General features: G+C 38.8%; 1 protein-coding gene across 4 annotated transcripts in view; it reads left to right on the forward strand.

Annotated features, from left to right (window-relative positions):
• phactr2 (phosphatase and actin regulator 2) overlaps positions 1-16,824 on the forward strand; it is a 45,281-nt gene that overhangs the window by 3,532 nt on the left and 24,925 nt on the right. Inside the window, exon 1 of one of the 4 annotated variants that reach the window (XM_051419907.1) lies at positions 5,065-5,162. The exons of 2 other annotated variants lie outside the window; for them this stretch is intronic. In XM_051419907.1, coding sequence (XP_051275867.1) covers positions 5,150-5,162 — 13 coding nt within the window. In that variant the 5' untranslated portion in view covers positions 5,065-5,149. Of the gene's footprint in view, positions 1-5,064; positions 5,163-14,947; positions 15,193-16,824 lie in introns of those variants that run through there. One more of the 4 variants, XM_051419901.1, reaches the window with a different exon arrangement.

Here is a 16,824-nt window from a genome sequence, read left to right on the forward strand (position 1 = left end):
TTTCTAGTCTTCCAGCCACTCAAAGCGCTTTACACTACATGTCACATTCACCCATTCACACACTGATGGCAGAGGCTGCCATGCGACTGCTCATCTACTACAACTAATCCCATTCACAAACACATCAGGAGCAATTTGGGATTCACTCTCTTTTTACACTTCCACATGCATAAAGAGGAGCCGGGGGATCAAACCACCAACCTTCACATTAGAGGACCACTCACCCTACCTCTGGGGCCACAGACGTCCCAGTGTACTAACAAATAGTTAAAAAGTATCTCAACAACACCAAAGATCTGCATGTTTCCAACTCTGTGAGGATGGGACGATGTATTGCATATTGCAATAACATTACAGTACAGTCCTTTATTTTGAATTGCCACAAGGGGGAGCACGCATCTGTCCATTCCGAAATCCTAAACCTTTCACCATGGCTGAAGGCTCGGATTATATCCCCCGCAATAAAATTTAAACCGTATCTGTGAAAATGCTGTGGATTCCAAACTAAAGAACAACCGGGACATGGTAATGAACCTGTACTTGTATAGCGCCTTTCTAGTCTTCCAACTACTCAAAGCTTTTACACTACATGCCACATTCACCCTTCCACATACATTCACTCAGTGATGGCAAAGTCCATCAAATAGAAACTAACATTCATACACATTCACACACCGATGCACAAGCAATTTGGGGTTCAGTATCTTTCTCAAGGATACTTCGACATGTGGCACCAGGAGCCGGGGATCGAACCCACAATCTTCCGATTAAGGAACGACCCGCTCTGCCTCTGAGCCACAGCCACCATGAGGTGTCCTAACTGCAATGCAGTCCAGTCTGAAATCATATTTTGAGTTATGAGTATTACGATAATATCATCAATCAAAATGATTTTGCCCAAGATAATGGTGACATGCCTACTGTGAGGTTAAACTAAAGCACAGCTGCGTTCTGAGCTAAATAACATGAGCACACTAACATGCTCAGAATGACAATGCTAATGTGTTGATGTTTAGCAGGTATAATGGTTTTTGGTGCATGTTAACATGCTAACATTTGCTATTTAACATTAAACACAAAGTACACCTGAGGCTGTGAATGTCATTAGTCTCTATGCAGTCAAAAACTAAATTATAATATAGCTAGATTAGGTGGATATGAATGTAATGGCCGCCCATTCAGTAATTGTGGAGACATTTCAGTCTCATTATCAAATGTGAACCTCGTGGTGTAGCTACAGGAGAAGTCAGGGGATCTCCAAAGTGAGTAGGTTTCATCCTCTGGGGACCATGAATGTCCAGTCAATTGTGTCAATCCATCAAGTTACTTTTGAGATTTTTCAGTCTGAACCAAAGCAGTGGACCTACTGACTGGCCTTCCCTCGAGCCACGACGCTCGTTAGGCTAAAAAGATTAGATTAAGATTACTTAGATTTAGGTTTATAATCAAATCTCCACAAATGATCCCATGTCTTACCGAACTACCATTAACCCTTCAATTATTAAAGACCCTGCTGGGAGACCGTCCTTCCCAGAAAAACAACAGCATCCGTTGTTTCAGTAAATCTCCCAATACGACAGATGTTTACTTTCAAGTCACAAAGAAATAGCGGCTGTAATAATTATAATGGTTGTACAAAACCTGACTTCAACACCGTTGAAGCTTTGTTTCCCGTCTCTAACTGACAGTTAGAAACCAACGTTAGTTGGTTTCTTCAAACCGAGACCTTTACCACATCGGTTATTATTGTAGCCATGTTGACGAAGGTCCCTTAACCTTAACAAAGTGGATGCTGTCTACAGTGCTCTTTAAATACTCCTACACCACGTGATTATAGCAGCATGCAAACAACAGGTGATTGTAATCCAGTGATTATAATAAACTGCATGATGACACGCAGCTGTGTTGTCTTAATGCACAAAACATTTTTTATTGTCCAGGCTCGTTTCAGTCTTCCTGAACGCATATATATTTTAAAGCTTTTAAATATTCTTCTATCATTCTCTCATAATCATACTCTCAGTGTTGAATGCGACTGTATCTGCCTGTTATTGGGTGCATTGTAAGTGTTGTTCTCACATTTAATGGTGAGAAAAGGGGGGTTCAACTAAATGCCTTTTAAAATACCAGCTGACCTTGTGAGGTGTTCATGTTTTTTTAATCTACTTTGTTTCTTTTGTGTGTGTTTGTGTGGGTGGGTGTTGTTGGAATTGATGAGCCAGTTGTTTTTCTTCTCACTTGTTGTGAGCCGTTTCATTGGACTGCATCAAAAGTCAAAGTCTCACTTTCTCCGTTTCTCCCCCCTCCATCTGTCTATCAGTAACTGTGTGCGGTTACTTACTAAGCCTTTAACTGTATTAATATTTGTTAAAACGCCTCAGCAGCAAATGAACAGGATGTTAACTACACGCTGCATGGCCTCAAATAATGCTGTGTGCATACAGTAAGTGTATGTGTGTGTGTGTAATGGAAATTTAATAAAATGTCATATTTGGTTGTTATGGATTTTGAATCAGAATCAGATAATACTTTGTATAATAAATCATTGGGTTAATTGAAAAATCAAGTGGAACAGAGAGACAAAAACAACAAACATACGACTTTTAGGCATTAAAAGAGGACAAGAGGAAAGTCAAAAGGGAGAAAAATAATAATAATAACTTTATTTGAATTGCACCTTTCAAAAACAGAGTTATGAAGTGCTTTACAATAAAAACATATAATAAAAATTAAACATATAAACAAGCTAAAATAATTTAAATAGTTGAATATCATCAGTTAAGAAAAAGCCAAACAATAAAAGTGACTACTGAGTTTGGAATAGAACAGGAAAACAAGTGTATACAGTACAATAAAATAGATTTACAAGACAGGAAAGGAGCACTATGGCATTATGGTAGCTGCTCCTATGTAGTCAATAGCATAATGGTTGTGTGGACATTACTTGTGTATGCATTGGTTTACACACGCACGCGCGCACGTCACTTTCAGTCCATTAGCATCTTTTATAATGTCCTGCTCCACTTACTATTTTCAACTTAGTATCAAAAGAGACACAAATGAAAAAGAAACAGGAAATTAAAAGTCCACTGTGCTTGATACACACAAATATATCAGTGTGTGTGTGTGTGTGTGTGTGTGTGTGTGTGTGTGTGTGTGTGTGATTTGAAGGGGACACGCAATACCTATTATGATTTGCCTGGTGATCTACAGCGAGCTGCACCATCCAGCATCAAACCATCCCTGGCATACAAATGACATTATTTACTGTGTCGATTGTCTCTTCACAACACTTGAGAGACCTGAAGTGTGTGTGTGACAGAAAAAAAAAAAGAAAATGACCATCTGTCTGCCTCTTAATGCTTCTTGCTCTCTGTATCTTTGATTTATTTCTATCTCTGCTTGTGTCTATCTCAGAGTTTATGTGTATTGATTTATTTAGCATTGTGATTATGATGTTATGTTTTTATCATTGCTGTGGCGCCATGGTCTTCAAGTGTTCTCCATTCAGGATTCTGAAAAAGAAATAGTTATCATTTTTGATTTCTCTTTTTAGTTAGTTAGTAGTTAAAGTCTTAAAACCTTATTTTTTTTTCTCCATAATATTGAATATTGTGTTACTAAGCAACAATAAAATAAAAAATTGGTATGGTATGGTTTTATTATAGACACAATAGACACATCTAATGTGCTCCATCGAGACTGCGTGGGCTTGGTTTGATCAGATCGGACTGACAGTAACTAAACAGCCTACCAATTGCCATCAGATCCCGAGCACAGCCCACTTCAAACCAGAAAGAGCAGCTTGAGAAAAAATAAATGCAGAAATCTCTAATTTGAAAACTGTTGCTAAACTTGGCATCACATTTTTGTATTTGTTTATATGTAAAATCTCCTCGATAATGGGAAGAAGCTGATTGTTAAAACAGGTTTTGAATAGTCTTTTAATGAAAGAAAACTACTGATTTTGTAGCTCACCTGGCGCCCCATGTACCATGGGTCCGGCTCTGATCTGTGGCCCTTTGCTGCGTGTCATCCCCCCTCTCTCTCTACAGCTGTCACTATCGATTAAAGGCAATAAAAGATAAAAGCTTTTTGTCATTTCTGATTAAAAGTTATTTATAAAACTCCCATACTTCTGTTATAGTATGAGAATAAATTCAAGTTGATCAAATCAATCGCCATCCACTCTGATAAGTGACATTTTAATTGATCATTAATGATTGTAAATTTAATATTTTTTTGGTTGTTGATGTTTAATTGGACAAAACATGCAATATGAAGAATTCACCTTGCACTCTGGAAAACTGTGGCACTTTTATGTAAGATTTGTCTACAATAAATTATGCTTTGTTAGAATATGAAGTGATCTCAACGCCTTGGCAGCAACAAAGTATCAAATAATCACTATAAGTGGAGAGGTGGATCTGCACTTTAGACTTATATATAACCAACATGGGTTCATTCTACCATTTTACTATTATATTGATAATGTCCCAGTGAGGTCTGTTCATATTTACTGAAGATAAAAATATAGAAGAAAAAAGAAGGCAAGAGAAGCAAACACACTAAACATACAACACACCTCCTGCTTATTTGAGGCTTCTATTTCCTTATCTCTTTCTATACCTTCATCCTTAACAGTCACTCCTCATCTGCATCCCCCTTTCCTCCTCTCTCCCCGTTTCCTACGTCACTGTGGGACCTCAACGCAGGGGGGAGAGTGAAAAAAAATGGGTGAGACTGGAGCCAGACTCAGTAGTCAGAGGAAGGAGGATAAACTTGACAGGCAGGGATATGGAGATAAACACAGGAGGAGACACAGATTAGAGGGAGAGCGAGGAACTGAGATGGAAACAACCATTAACTTTTAATGCTCTTTATGGGAGGGAGGGGGGGGGAGGAGCGAGTGAGTAGCAGACAGTGGAGAGAGACTGAGGCAGGAAGGGAGGGCTGAGTGATGAAGGAGGGAAGTAGACAGCGAGAGAAAGGGAAAGGGAGGGGAGAGAGAACAGGAGAAGAAGGCAGACAGCGAGAAAGGGAGGAGGGGGAGTCAGAGGGGGGAGGGAGGGAGGGAGGCAGAGAGGTGGTGTGTCGGGAAGAGGCAAGGATCAACTCACACTGCTGATAATATTCCCTGGGTCAAGTCATGGAACATGACGGTGAGTTTTCTTCTTACATAATAAGCTGCATCTTTTCTCTCTCTTTCTCTCTGCATTTGTTGTCCAGTGTCTCATTGACCTTCTGTGTGTGTGTGTGTGTGTTAATGTAATAGAAGGCATGTTGGACACACACACAGATTCTTCCCAGCACTTGGTCTTCTTCTCTTAGCCTTACATGAAGCTTTGGTTGTCACCTGTTATCCAGGGATTAAGTACACACAGGCTGTAAATCCTCAGCCCATATTACGGGAGTTATGAGCCAGCCTGTTTACAGTGTCTGTGTTTAGTTTGAAGTTAAACAATCAAAAAGGGGGTCATAGGGTATTTAAAGGTGCACATGAATCAGTATTTGTATTTCAGCATCTGACTCACTGGGTGGCAGCCACTGTATCTCTCTTGAGAAATGCAGAGGTGAAGCGGGTTTTTCTAGTATTCTAAAATAAATATGCGGCATAGAGCAAGGACAGCAACACACAGTCATGCATTATGTACGGGAACAATACTTTAAATGACGCAAGCAACTCCACTGTGTGCAATATTAATAATGCTAATGCTGAGGGTAGAACACTTAATAACATTAAGGTTGGCTATATATTCACTTAAACAGGCGTTAGGTGTGCTATGGGGGCCAGTTTTGGCAATGTCTATTAAAGCAATGATGATTGTGTGCTCAACCTGTTGTAAGTCTGCACACAGTTTCATTATGACGTTATGACCAAGGCAAAGCCACATCTAATGGCAGTAACTTCAATGTTTCCATAGAGGGAAGAAAACAAACCATTAATTCCAGGTGGGCTTGGCTGGCAGTCATCTTGGGTGTATTAGACTAAATGACTATGATACGTCGGCGCATTGGTTGCTGTGACACTCAGCTAGAGGAGGCAGGCAGGCTATATCTGGCCCATGTTATCTAATATAGTTTAATTACTGTTTGCAGAGCTTATCGTAACATATCACAGTGTTTAATAGGCAAATGGCCCCTGCTGGCGTGTGTTAATAAAGAAATGATGTCTTGACTCTTTAATATGTATTGTCTCAGGTAAGCTTTATAGCAATGGATCCACTTGGCTCCTTTGTGTGTGTGTGTGTGTGTGTGTGTGTGTGTGTGTGTGTGTGTGTTTGTCTGTGTTGGTGGAGATCTGGGCTGGGTACTGAATGGACACACAAGAAATTATTGCTGTTGTGAATACTTGACACAGCATTTTGCAAGGCAAAGCATCTGTGAGTGTGCACACTTGCATATGCATGTTATGTGATGTGTGTGTGTGTCTGCGTTGTGTGAGTGCAAATGGTTGTAATGCTCTTCTTTGTATATTCTCTGCTCACAGTCGATTGTGTGTAACATATTTTGTTTTAGGGGAGACTGAATGTATGTTGCATTTGGCCATTTGACTAATGTTATTCACCATTGTGGTCTGCACTATGGAGAGACACTGGACGAGTACAGTTCAATCAACATGCTGCAGCAAGCACATCCAACTCTTGACTAAGGGTGACTGAAGTTATCTCCTGAGAGAAAAATAAGATTAGCCCTAACTTCGGTTATTCTGAACTGATAAATGCTGTCAGTTTTGTAGTTGGCAAATGTCTCTGTAAGATATATCTGTTTATCTCTCTGTCACACGCCCATTTAGTGTAATGTGAGACTTGCCCTAAGACACACTTTCAGCTTGGCAGATGGATCAACTTGTTTGATAGGTAGCTCTGTCCGACTCACTTGTTTGTTTGTTTTTTTTAAGAGAAATATCCTCATGCTAATGTCACAATTCACTGAATGGCCTAATGGATAGAAATATTCTCTGTAAATCTTTGTTGGTGATGATAGTCTTGATGATAGTCTTGCAGTAAACATGAGATAAATGTGTGAAAACTGAGATAGGTTAGGTTGCGGTGCTGCTACAGACCTCTTGAGCCTCACTGTGGTAACAGACCTCAGTGTGTCCGTAAAAGCTAGCTGGATGCTGGCCAAAGAAACCCTCATCCACCGCTGGCAATCTACTAAAACAAAACTCCGTCCGAGCTAAAATGTCCTGACTAACATCCTCATGACACAACTGAGCAAACATGGCTGATGTGCTTAGGACAGCAGTTTTTGCAATTGACAGTGGCTCTCCAATAAATCTGTATGGCCTTATATAGTTAGAATATGAAGATGTACTGTAGAAATAAATGCTGGCTGCTGTTTGTTTAGTCTCCCCATTCACTGTCCTCTAATGGCCTCAAAACACATTCAGGGCTTGTGTTTTCTTTATGTAACATTGTGTTTGTAATCTGATGTTGCTATAACATTTTCCTGCCACTGCTGCCTTCATCCTGTAGTTATTATGACCGCACACTACAGTATCAATCTTACCTCCATCTCTCTCTCTGTCTGTCTCTGCTGCTTGCTTTCTCTCAAGCTCTCTGGATGTCTGGCAGGATGTCAACTATTGATTTATTACTGGCAACATTTTAGTAGTGATGGCGGCTCTTGGGTTGTGCCAAACAGAATACAACAAACAGGAGATCAGGTTTCAGACAAGCTGGCTGGCGTATGTGAAGAGGAAGCAAAATGACAGCAACCACTACTGTATTGTTACAATAAAGGAGTGTACAGTTAATATTTTAAGGTAAATACCCTTTTAATAGGGACGTATATATGTTATGAAGGTACAGAGGACTCATGTTTGTAAGGATGAATAATTGAAAAGAATATTGGTTGATTTTAGATACTGTATGCAGGCTTCTTTTCTCTGTGTGGAGTCATGTTCTGCCTACAAAATCGTCCAATATTAACTTACTAGTTTAGATTACCATCAGCAGCCAAAGCCAGAAGCACTGCAATTTATTCTCAGAGCAATTTTATGCCCACAATAAATGTCAGTCTCTGATTTATATTTGGTGACTACACTGCAGAAACACCAAGAACATCAAACCTATTGAAAGCAGATGGATGAAATTTCACTTTAAATTCCCTGAAAAGAGTGTTACTCTGTTAGCCTACATTAAATATTCAAGACTAAATAAGCAACAATCAAATTTAGGTTAGTTTAGGTATTATATGAGTATACTATATACAGTTTAACACTGAAAACCATTTGATTGGTTCTAGTTCTAATATTTCGCAGCACTGGATGGAATCGTGCATTAATTTGCATTTTTTTTCTAAAGTTCCTCGAAATTTGGTTAACATTTGGGCTAAATTTGGATGGAAACTTGACAACAGGGTTCTGTAAGAGTGACAGGCAACTTAATGCTAATAACAATAATGACATTTTGACAGATTTCGTTAATCATATTTGTATTTAACAGACTATAATTAAGTCACGTTATGATGAGATTTTACTGGTTGTGCGTTGAGACCATCAGAACAGTCCCTCTTGGCTCAGCTCTGTTTGCTTGTATAATAGAGCCTGGTCCTTGCTGAGTCACACTTGACTGTTATGACAGTTTGGTGCAGAATGTTATGGTACAGAGCTGTCCAGTCCCTGACTCTTTGAAAAGCTGCTCCATAACATGGAAAAGCCATGGGGGTAACTTCATGAACTTAAATGCGCATAGATTGCCTTTTTTTTCCAGCTATGACGAAATTACGAGACTGTACCCTCGCAGAAACTGTGTTTAATAAATAAATCAAGGGGAGGGGAAAAGGCCTCTGAAAGGTAGCACTTAAACAATTATTACCCCCTTGTTCCGCTGAGGCTACTACTTAATATTTGATGACTCCTTTCCTTTCTTCTGGCCTTTCTCCTCCTCCACCTCTCCTGTCTTTCTTTTTGCTCTTCCGTTCAATAAAAAGGTCAGGCTCCCTCAGTTGATCTCTGTTATTTAGTGTCAGGACATACAGGACCCAGTTCCGGAAAAAGTGTCACCTTGACATACAAATCCCCACACTGAAAGAGATGTACTCTTGACTTTGAGTATATTCCCAAAGATCTCCATTTTGGATATTGTATTCTTGCAGAGATTTACAGTAAAAGCTTCAGATTGATTTATGCTAAATCCAGATGGAACTTTTGTTTGATCAGTAATCCACAGAGAGGAATAAAGAGTTTGAAGCAGTATCCCCCCCCCCACACACACACACACACACACACACCGACTTTTGGTCATCAGTTCAATGTCTTCTACATTCTACATTAATTAAAAAGAATCTAAATGACACAGTCAGTACTGAAAGCAATATTAAATAGGAATTTAATACAGACAAAAATGATGAGCACAAAAAAGGAAACCAGATTTTTTATTATTGAAGAGCTCCCTTTTAAATAACAAAATAGTACATGAAGAACAGTTTACTTGTAACAAGGAGTACTACTGAGCTTGTTTTAAATAATGGGCTCTGAAGGGAAATTTTTAAAATATGATAATTATGTCACATGGGTTATTTGTGCTCAGGCTGGGAGTAGAGGAAAGGGGTCCAAATTCTATTTAGTCTAATTAGGTCACACATATGACACACATTTTAGTTGACAAACATTTTTTATTATTCGGTGTGTAATGGCTACACACTTTTACAATTGGAGAATGTAAGAATCACTTTAGGCCTACAACGATGATAAATGAAAATGAAAATGATAAAAAAAATGGAGGTGGAAAGGGGCTTAAGAGCAGCATACGACTCAGAAGCTGCCCCTGGTCTCAGGTCTGTGTGTCAATATGTATGATAATAACCGAGATTACCAATGCATTGTCATCACTACAAGAGGAAATTGTGTGTGAACTGTTATGTAGGAAGACTGACATTGCTTTAACTTCATCCCCAAGGGGAAATTTGTCCTGAAACAAAACACTCACAGATATTTATGACCCACAAACGGACATAAATGAAAGCATGGCATTAAATTAGGAGCATATCCAACTCAGTCATCAGTGGTTAAAACAACATCACCGTCAACACTTTCAAACAAAACGATTTCTCACCTTGTTAGTCCTGGCCTTTGGTGAGCTCAATCTCTGGATCCATTTGGCTCAACTACATTTTAGTCTAAGTATCTTTGGGTCTGTTTGGGTGTAATTGTCCTTTGATCCCATTCAAAATGTTTCTTGTTCTTTTTGAAAATTAATTTATGTGTGGTTGAGTCCATTTCGATTTGGAACCAAAATTTGTGTAAGACCTTGAAGACTTTCAACAGAAAACCTGCAATACAAACTAAGGCATTATGTTTAAAAGATGTGGCAGAGGGTCCGATGATGCAACTGGGTTACATTATATGAACTGTAGAATGAAGCAATTTTGACCCACTGTTCTGATTACTGTATTACTACTCCTCTGTCTTATATGTAAATGGACTGACCACCAACAGTGCTGGGTCCATACGCCTCCGTACGAAATTCAGTATGCGTTGCAGATACATCCAGTTAATAACATTACCCCCCTGTCAATGCTAACATAGTCACTTTCCTCCGTTAACTTTACTAAGTACTTCCATCCTCCAGTCCTGTCTTTATCCTCCCACATTTTCACTGACTTCCTGTCTCAATTATCCACTTCCATCTCATTCACTAACGGCAGTCCTGTATGACTGGCTGTTTTGGCAGCTGCTAGGTGTGAATCTGCACAAAGCTTGTATTATTATATACTAAAAACTGGGTTTGGAGTCTTTGCAAAGGCTGCTGTCAAATATATTGCTTCAAGCCCTGCCGGGGAAGCTCCTTTGAAAGCATGCTTTGCAAGCTATCAGTTACTTCACACTTTAAAGGGACATTGTGTAGTGTTTTAAGTATTTTATTAGCTAAAATCAATGTCTTCATTCATAAATGTGTCCTCATTGGTGTAAAATTCCCTCTGCCAATGATCTGACTTATCCTCGTAAGCGAAGAATTTCTTATCTGTATATACATTAGACGGGCAAGTCCATGGAGGCTTCCATGTTGTTCCGTCATTTTGAAAAACTATAATCGCCGAGAGGGACATAAAGCACTAGCCTACCTGTCTAGCAAATCCACAACGCGTTTTCGTTCGGAGCCAGCGTCACGTGACTGAAACCAGCTATAACGGAGAAGGAGATCAGTGAGAGGCACTTGTCACTGCCCCGGCACATTTGAAAGTCTGCACTGCACTTTAGTTAATAATGGCGGATCATACTTATGCCGAGCCACAGGAGAAGGAATCCTCGTCGCCAAAAAAGCCAAAACCCCCGGGTAAACATCAGGGTAGCTTCAGTCAGACACCGCCTTCCAGGAAGTCAGAAAGTCCCTGTTGGGGTTTTGGACCAAAGCAGGATCCATCCATCCATCAATCCATTGTCTACAACCACTTATCCTTATCCGTAGACCAAGCAGGATGTAACTTCTAAGATAGCATTGCAACAACTTAAACATTTGTTGATAAATAGAAATAATCAACACTTATGACTAATTGACACCTTATATATTCATTTATAATAATAATAATAATAATAATAATAATAATACATTTTATTTATAAGCGCTTTTCTAAATACTCAAAGACACTTTACATAAATTTACATTATATTTATTTTTACAAATACAGATATTTTTTCACAGGTGAGCTGACAATATCCAGCAAAGAGAAGCTTTGTAGTTTCAGTAGTTATCTACACAAATGTAAGTTTCTGGGATGAGAAGATTTAACCCATTAATGACTATTGACTATATTTAGCTAAAAAGTATGTTTAAAAAACTTACTTATGCATAAATACACATGACCATTTTGATTTTCTTTTTTTTTTTATTGATTTATGATTAACTCAGCTAGTACTTTAAACACTGTAAATTATAAAATTCCACCATGGACATTATTGGGTTAAAACAGCCACATTCATAGCACACATGTAAAAAAAAAATGCAGCCAACCCTATAATATTATTGATTGATTGCAGATGAGTCAGGTGAGTCAATTAAGAGGTAGTGAATGAGTAAAACCTCGGTCTGCACGCACTGCTGGTGCCAAATTCACTTCTTTGTTTTGATTTACCCAATTTTCCTGTATAAAAGTTTTTTTCTGTTTTGTTTATATTCATATTGCAGCAATCCAAAGCAACAATGTGCTCTTATGCTAGGACATGGAGAAGCAGAAACAAACATTTTATAATTAGAATGCACAAGAATGACTTATTGACAAATGACCTTTAGTCTCCTAGTTAACCTGCGGAGGACTCATTTAAGTTGTGTACCTAACACTAGATGGCAGCCTTAGCCTTAATGGGAAGTTATTTCATTGACAGCTCAGGCAGGTTTGATTTGGCAATGCCACACTATGTGTGTGTGTGTGTGTGTGTGTGTGTGTGTGTGTGTGTGTGTGTGTGTGTGTGTGTGTGTGTGTGTGTGTGTGTGTGTGTGTGTGTGTGTGTGTGTTTACGTGACGGTTTGTGCACTGACAGCTGTGTGACCGGTCAATTCTGTCAAGCTGGGATCTGAAACATATCAACTGACACATTGTTGACAATGATGACAGATAAAGCTCTCTCTCTCTCTCTCTCTCTCTCTCTCACACACACACACACACACACACACACACACACACACACATTACACTTCATTACACTCTAGTTGACCCCCATATTGAGAGTCTCAAGGAGGAGTGTTGGTTGGTTTGCCACAGTTATCAGTGGGAAGTGGTGTGAGCTTCATATGTCTATTAAGCCTATTATATTATTTATATATTTATTTAAAAGCCACGCTAACAAACCTTGACATATTTCTGCCTTTGCTCCCATTTGGACAAAGCTCAAAGCTGGATTCAGTTCACTGTCATCTCCTTTTTTTCAAAATAACTAGCCTTCGGGGTATTAGATTACTTAGATTACTGTACCGACCCTTCTCTGGAGCCACACATACTGTCCAGACCCTGAGCTCATTTATTTATCATGGACTGTAAGCTTAAAATATTGTGCCACACTTAGTTTGGTTTGTCTATTCCCAAGCCTAAACACACAGATATCTTTAAACAACCACTGTGTAGGATTTTATTTAGAGTCAGTGTGTGGTTTGCCGTTTGTAGATTATTGTAACAAAAACATTATGGATTTGTATATTCAGGCGATTATACCCTAATGAAAATATATGAATATTATATACAGTTTCTGCCGATAGATCCTCCTAAATGTTACACACTGGAACTTTAAATGTTTCATTTACGAGTTAGAAATGTTTTATGTTTTTATGTTGTTGTCTTGGTTAACCGGTAAACCAGTCAGACACAGTTGCAGTGAAACCAAAACTTAGAAAGTTCCTCTTTCTTTCTTAACAGTTCTCCTAAAGAGCAGATTATTTCTGCCTATTCAACATTAAACGAACTCCCCTGAAGTCAAGATTTATTCACAAGATCATAAATAAAGGTTTTCATAGTCTGTAATTGTGTTCCTGGAACTTGTGTCGACAAGCAATGCTATATAGTACCAGTTAAAACCTATCCTACTTTACCATAACATACCACACATTATATTGGCAGTTCAACTAATCACTGCCCAGCACTGTCCCTTTTTTTGACTTAATTAAAGCAACAACAAACATTAATTTTTTGTTTGATAAGGAGTGAGTGTATTTGTGGATCTCTGTGACATGTGCAGGTTTGCACAGACTGTATAATGATGGTCTGCACTCACACAAACATATTTTTGCTCTTTAAAAGCTAGAAGAAGCTGTTAATTTACAAAGGTGGAAGAAATACTCATATCCTCTACTTATATAAAAGTACCAACACCCCATTACAAGTAAAAGTTCTGCATTCAAAAATCCTACTTAAGTTAAAGGAGAGTACTATCAGCAAAATGTACTTTAAGTATCAAAAGTACATGTACTAATCAGCAGAAATGGAATATAATGTTCATGCTTTCATTAGTGTATAATCACCTGAAAATAAGAATTGTTTTCCTCGAATTAGCTTGTCTTGAGCTCTGTTATCTACAGAGGGATTGCATCCTCCTCCATGGAGTCCACCAGGTTGCACCGCCATGTTTCCGCAGTTGCCCAAAACGGACAAGCCAAACACTGACTCTAGATCAGGCCTTTTGCATTTTTGCAAATTTCTCAGACAGAGTAGTTTCTTCTACTTGCTTGTAAGTGGAAGGTGAGGGAAGTATTGGCATCAATATAAAAATACAAAGTACAAACAATTACAATTAAATTACTTATTATGCTGCAGATTAATTTATACTACTGGATGATGATTAGTGATCCCATAATAATGTGCAAGCATCACTTTAATGTTGCACTCTCAGCAACTAAATATACTGCAGTGTAGCTTAATGTACTATAATAATAGGCTACATAAGATAAGATAAGATGTTCCTGTATTGATCCCCCGACACAGGGCAAGTGTAGTGCAAACAGCAAATATAATAAAACTAAATAAAAACAGAATAAAAATAGAATAGAATATATCAAATATATACACTGTATACAATAAAGTTGATTATGGTCCAGATGGATAACTGTACATGTGCAATGTTACGTTGCATTATGCAATACAAAAGAAAAAAACAAGTTGTGCTTAGCAGGTCAATGGTTAATGGGTACATCATAATTTATTAGTCAGTTTAAAAGTTTAAAAGTAAGTCATGTTGCTAAACAACTGTAATAGAATAAAGGTAGGCTGCATTAAATGGAAATACTCAAGTAAAGAACAACTTCCATCATAATTAGTTCTTGAGTAGGCTAGTGTACAACCTGCAGCGGGCATATTTTTCACATTTTTAAAACTCTCATTGCCAGTGTAAACTAGTGTCAGAAGGTGTCCGACCCCGCCACCCTTTGACCCCAGCAGCGCCTTTAATCTGCAGGGAGGAATGAGAGGCATTCTTCAGCTGCTCACAGGAGGAGGAAGAAGAGGTGGGAGGGGAAGTTACGACGTAGTAGCGACACAGTCAGTCAGTGAGTGAACCAAGTTTCCAGCGACTCAGCCATCACGGTCTGAAAAACTTAGTTTTTGTTGTTGCGAAATGAACTCCCTCGGCGGCTGCTGGTGGGGTTTGTCCGGCGGTAGAAGACCGTGATAGTCGGGTTGTTGGAGGGGGGAAGCTCGGTGCTCCGGAGAAGCAGAATATGGGTCAGACGGCGGTGTCTGCCGTGTCTCAGGCTGCGAGCGGTGAGTGTGTGTACTCCCTCCCTCTTCTCTCCCTCTCCCTCACACACACACACACACACACACACACACACACACACACACATTCCGCTATCTTTACTCTACTCATTGTGTCTGCTTTTCTTTCTTTTTAATATCTCTGTCGGATAATTTACCGAAACTTTCACACAGTTGAGCCCCAACACAAAGCGCTCAGTTGTTTCACGCTAATAGGAAGTTAGCCAACTGGATGTAGTGTAATTCAAACGCACTTGCATCACCATCCTGTCAAATGTATCGCTGCTTGTGTGAGTGAAGTAGTAGCCAGTGTTAAAGCAGGATGTGTTGTGTAACCAAATAGTTGTTTATGAAGCGGCAGTGTTGCTGGGGAAAAAAAAAATGCACTGCTTGATGGGAGTTTATGTATTTAGCCAGCCAGATGAACTGAAGGAGAGCAGCTAGTTTTTAAGCGGTTTGTTTTTGCTTAAAGAGACCAGAGGACTGTGTGAAGCCCACCCAGCTCAGTGGATTTACATTTAATTCACAGTAAGGAACCTATTAACCAAGACAAGATCATTTCTGAGTCAACAAGTGGGCATGCAAAAGTCAGGAAATGCCCTCACATGGTTTGAGGTTTGTATAGATGCTGGAGTTCACCCTAGAGTTGCAACTAATGGTTATTTTAATGATCGCTTAATCTGCTTATTGTTTTCTTGACTAAATGATTGAGTGCTTGGTGAGAAAACTGTGAAAAAATGCCCATCACAATTTCCCAGAGAGGCCAAGAGGCTGTCATTAAATAGTCTTTTTGTGTAGAACAGTGCAGAACCACAAAATATTAAATTCACATTTATATAAATCAGAAAAAAAAGCAGCAAATGATCCCAATGGAAGGGCAGGAACACAAGAACATTTTCATTTGAAATATTACTTAAAATGTATCTATTTACTCAAAATAGATGCAGATCTCTTTTTAGGTGATCTATTAAACAACCAATCTCCAACTCAAGATTGTTTCTTATTGTCAGTTACTATGGTGATTATTTTCTCAATTAATAGATTCATTAAAATGTCAGTAAATAGGGAAAAATGCACCATTTTGGGAAATTCCATGATGACGTCTGACCAAGAGTCCAAAACCAAAACCACATTTTCATACGAGGGAAAGAAAAAAATCCCTGAATTAGTGCCAATTATTTTGACTCAATGTTTCAGGTCCAGTTGTATAGATCTCTATTTTAGTATTCCTTCTGTGTTTAACACAAAAAACACTCCAAAAAGTAAAAAGTATGCCAGTGTTAACAATCATATCCTTTTCAATATATTTTTAATCTCAGTTCCTGTGACTGCTGGGACTGTTTCACACCTGCACCTAGAAGCGAATGCAAATGACTGCAGTTTATCATCACACGCAATAGAAAACCAGCAATTCAGTACGCACCACGTGACTATTAACCACTGCTTTAGAGGAACAATGATTTTAGTCTAGAGATTGGTGCCAAAGAAAAGTAAAACCATCATTAAGTGTCAGCTTTAGTACTCCTTGACATAGATTCTCCTCTCAGTCTCGGAGGAATGAACACCGTTCTTCCAAAAGATTTTCTCTCATTTGGTGTTTTGATGATGGTGGGAAAGAGTCATAAATGTCAGTCCAGA

This window comes from Dicentrarchus labrax, unplaced genomic scaffold, assembly GCF_905237075.1.
Source record: "Dicentrarchus labrax unplaced genomic scaffold, dlabrax2021, whole genome shotgun sequence".
NCBI lineage: Eukaryota > Metazoa > Chordata > Actinopteri > Moronidae > Dicentrarchus > Dicentrarchus labrax.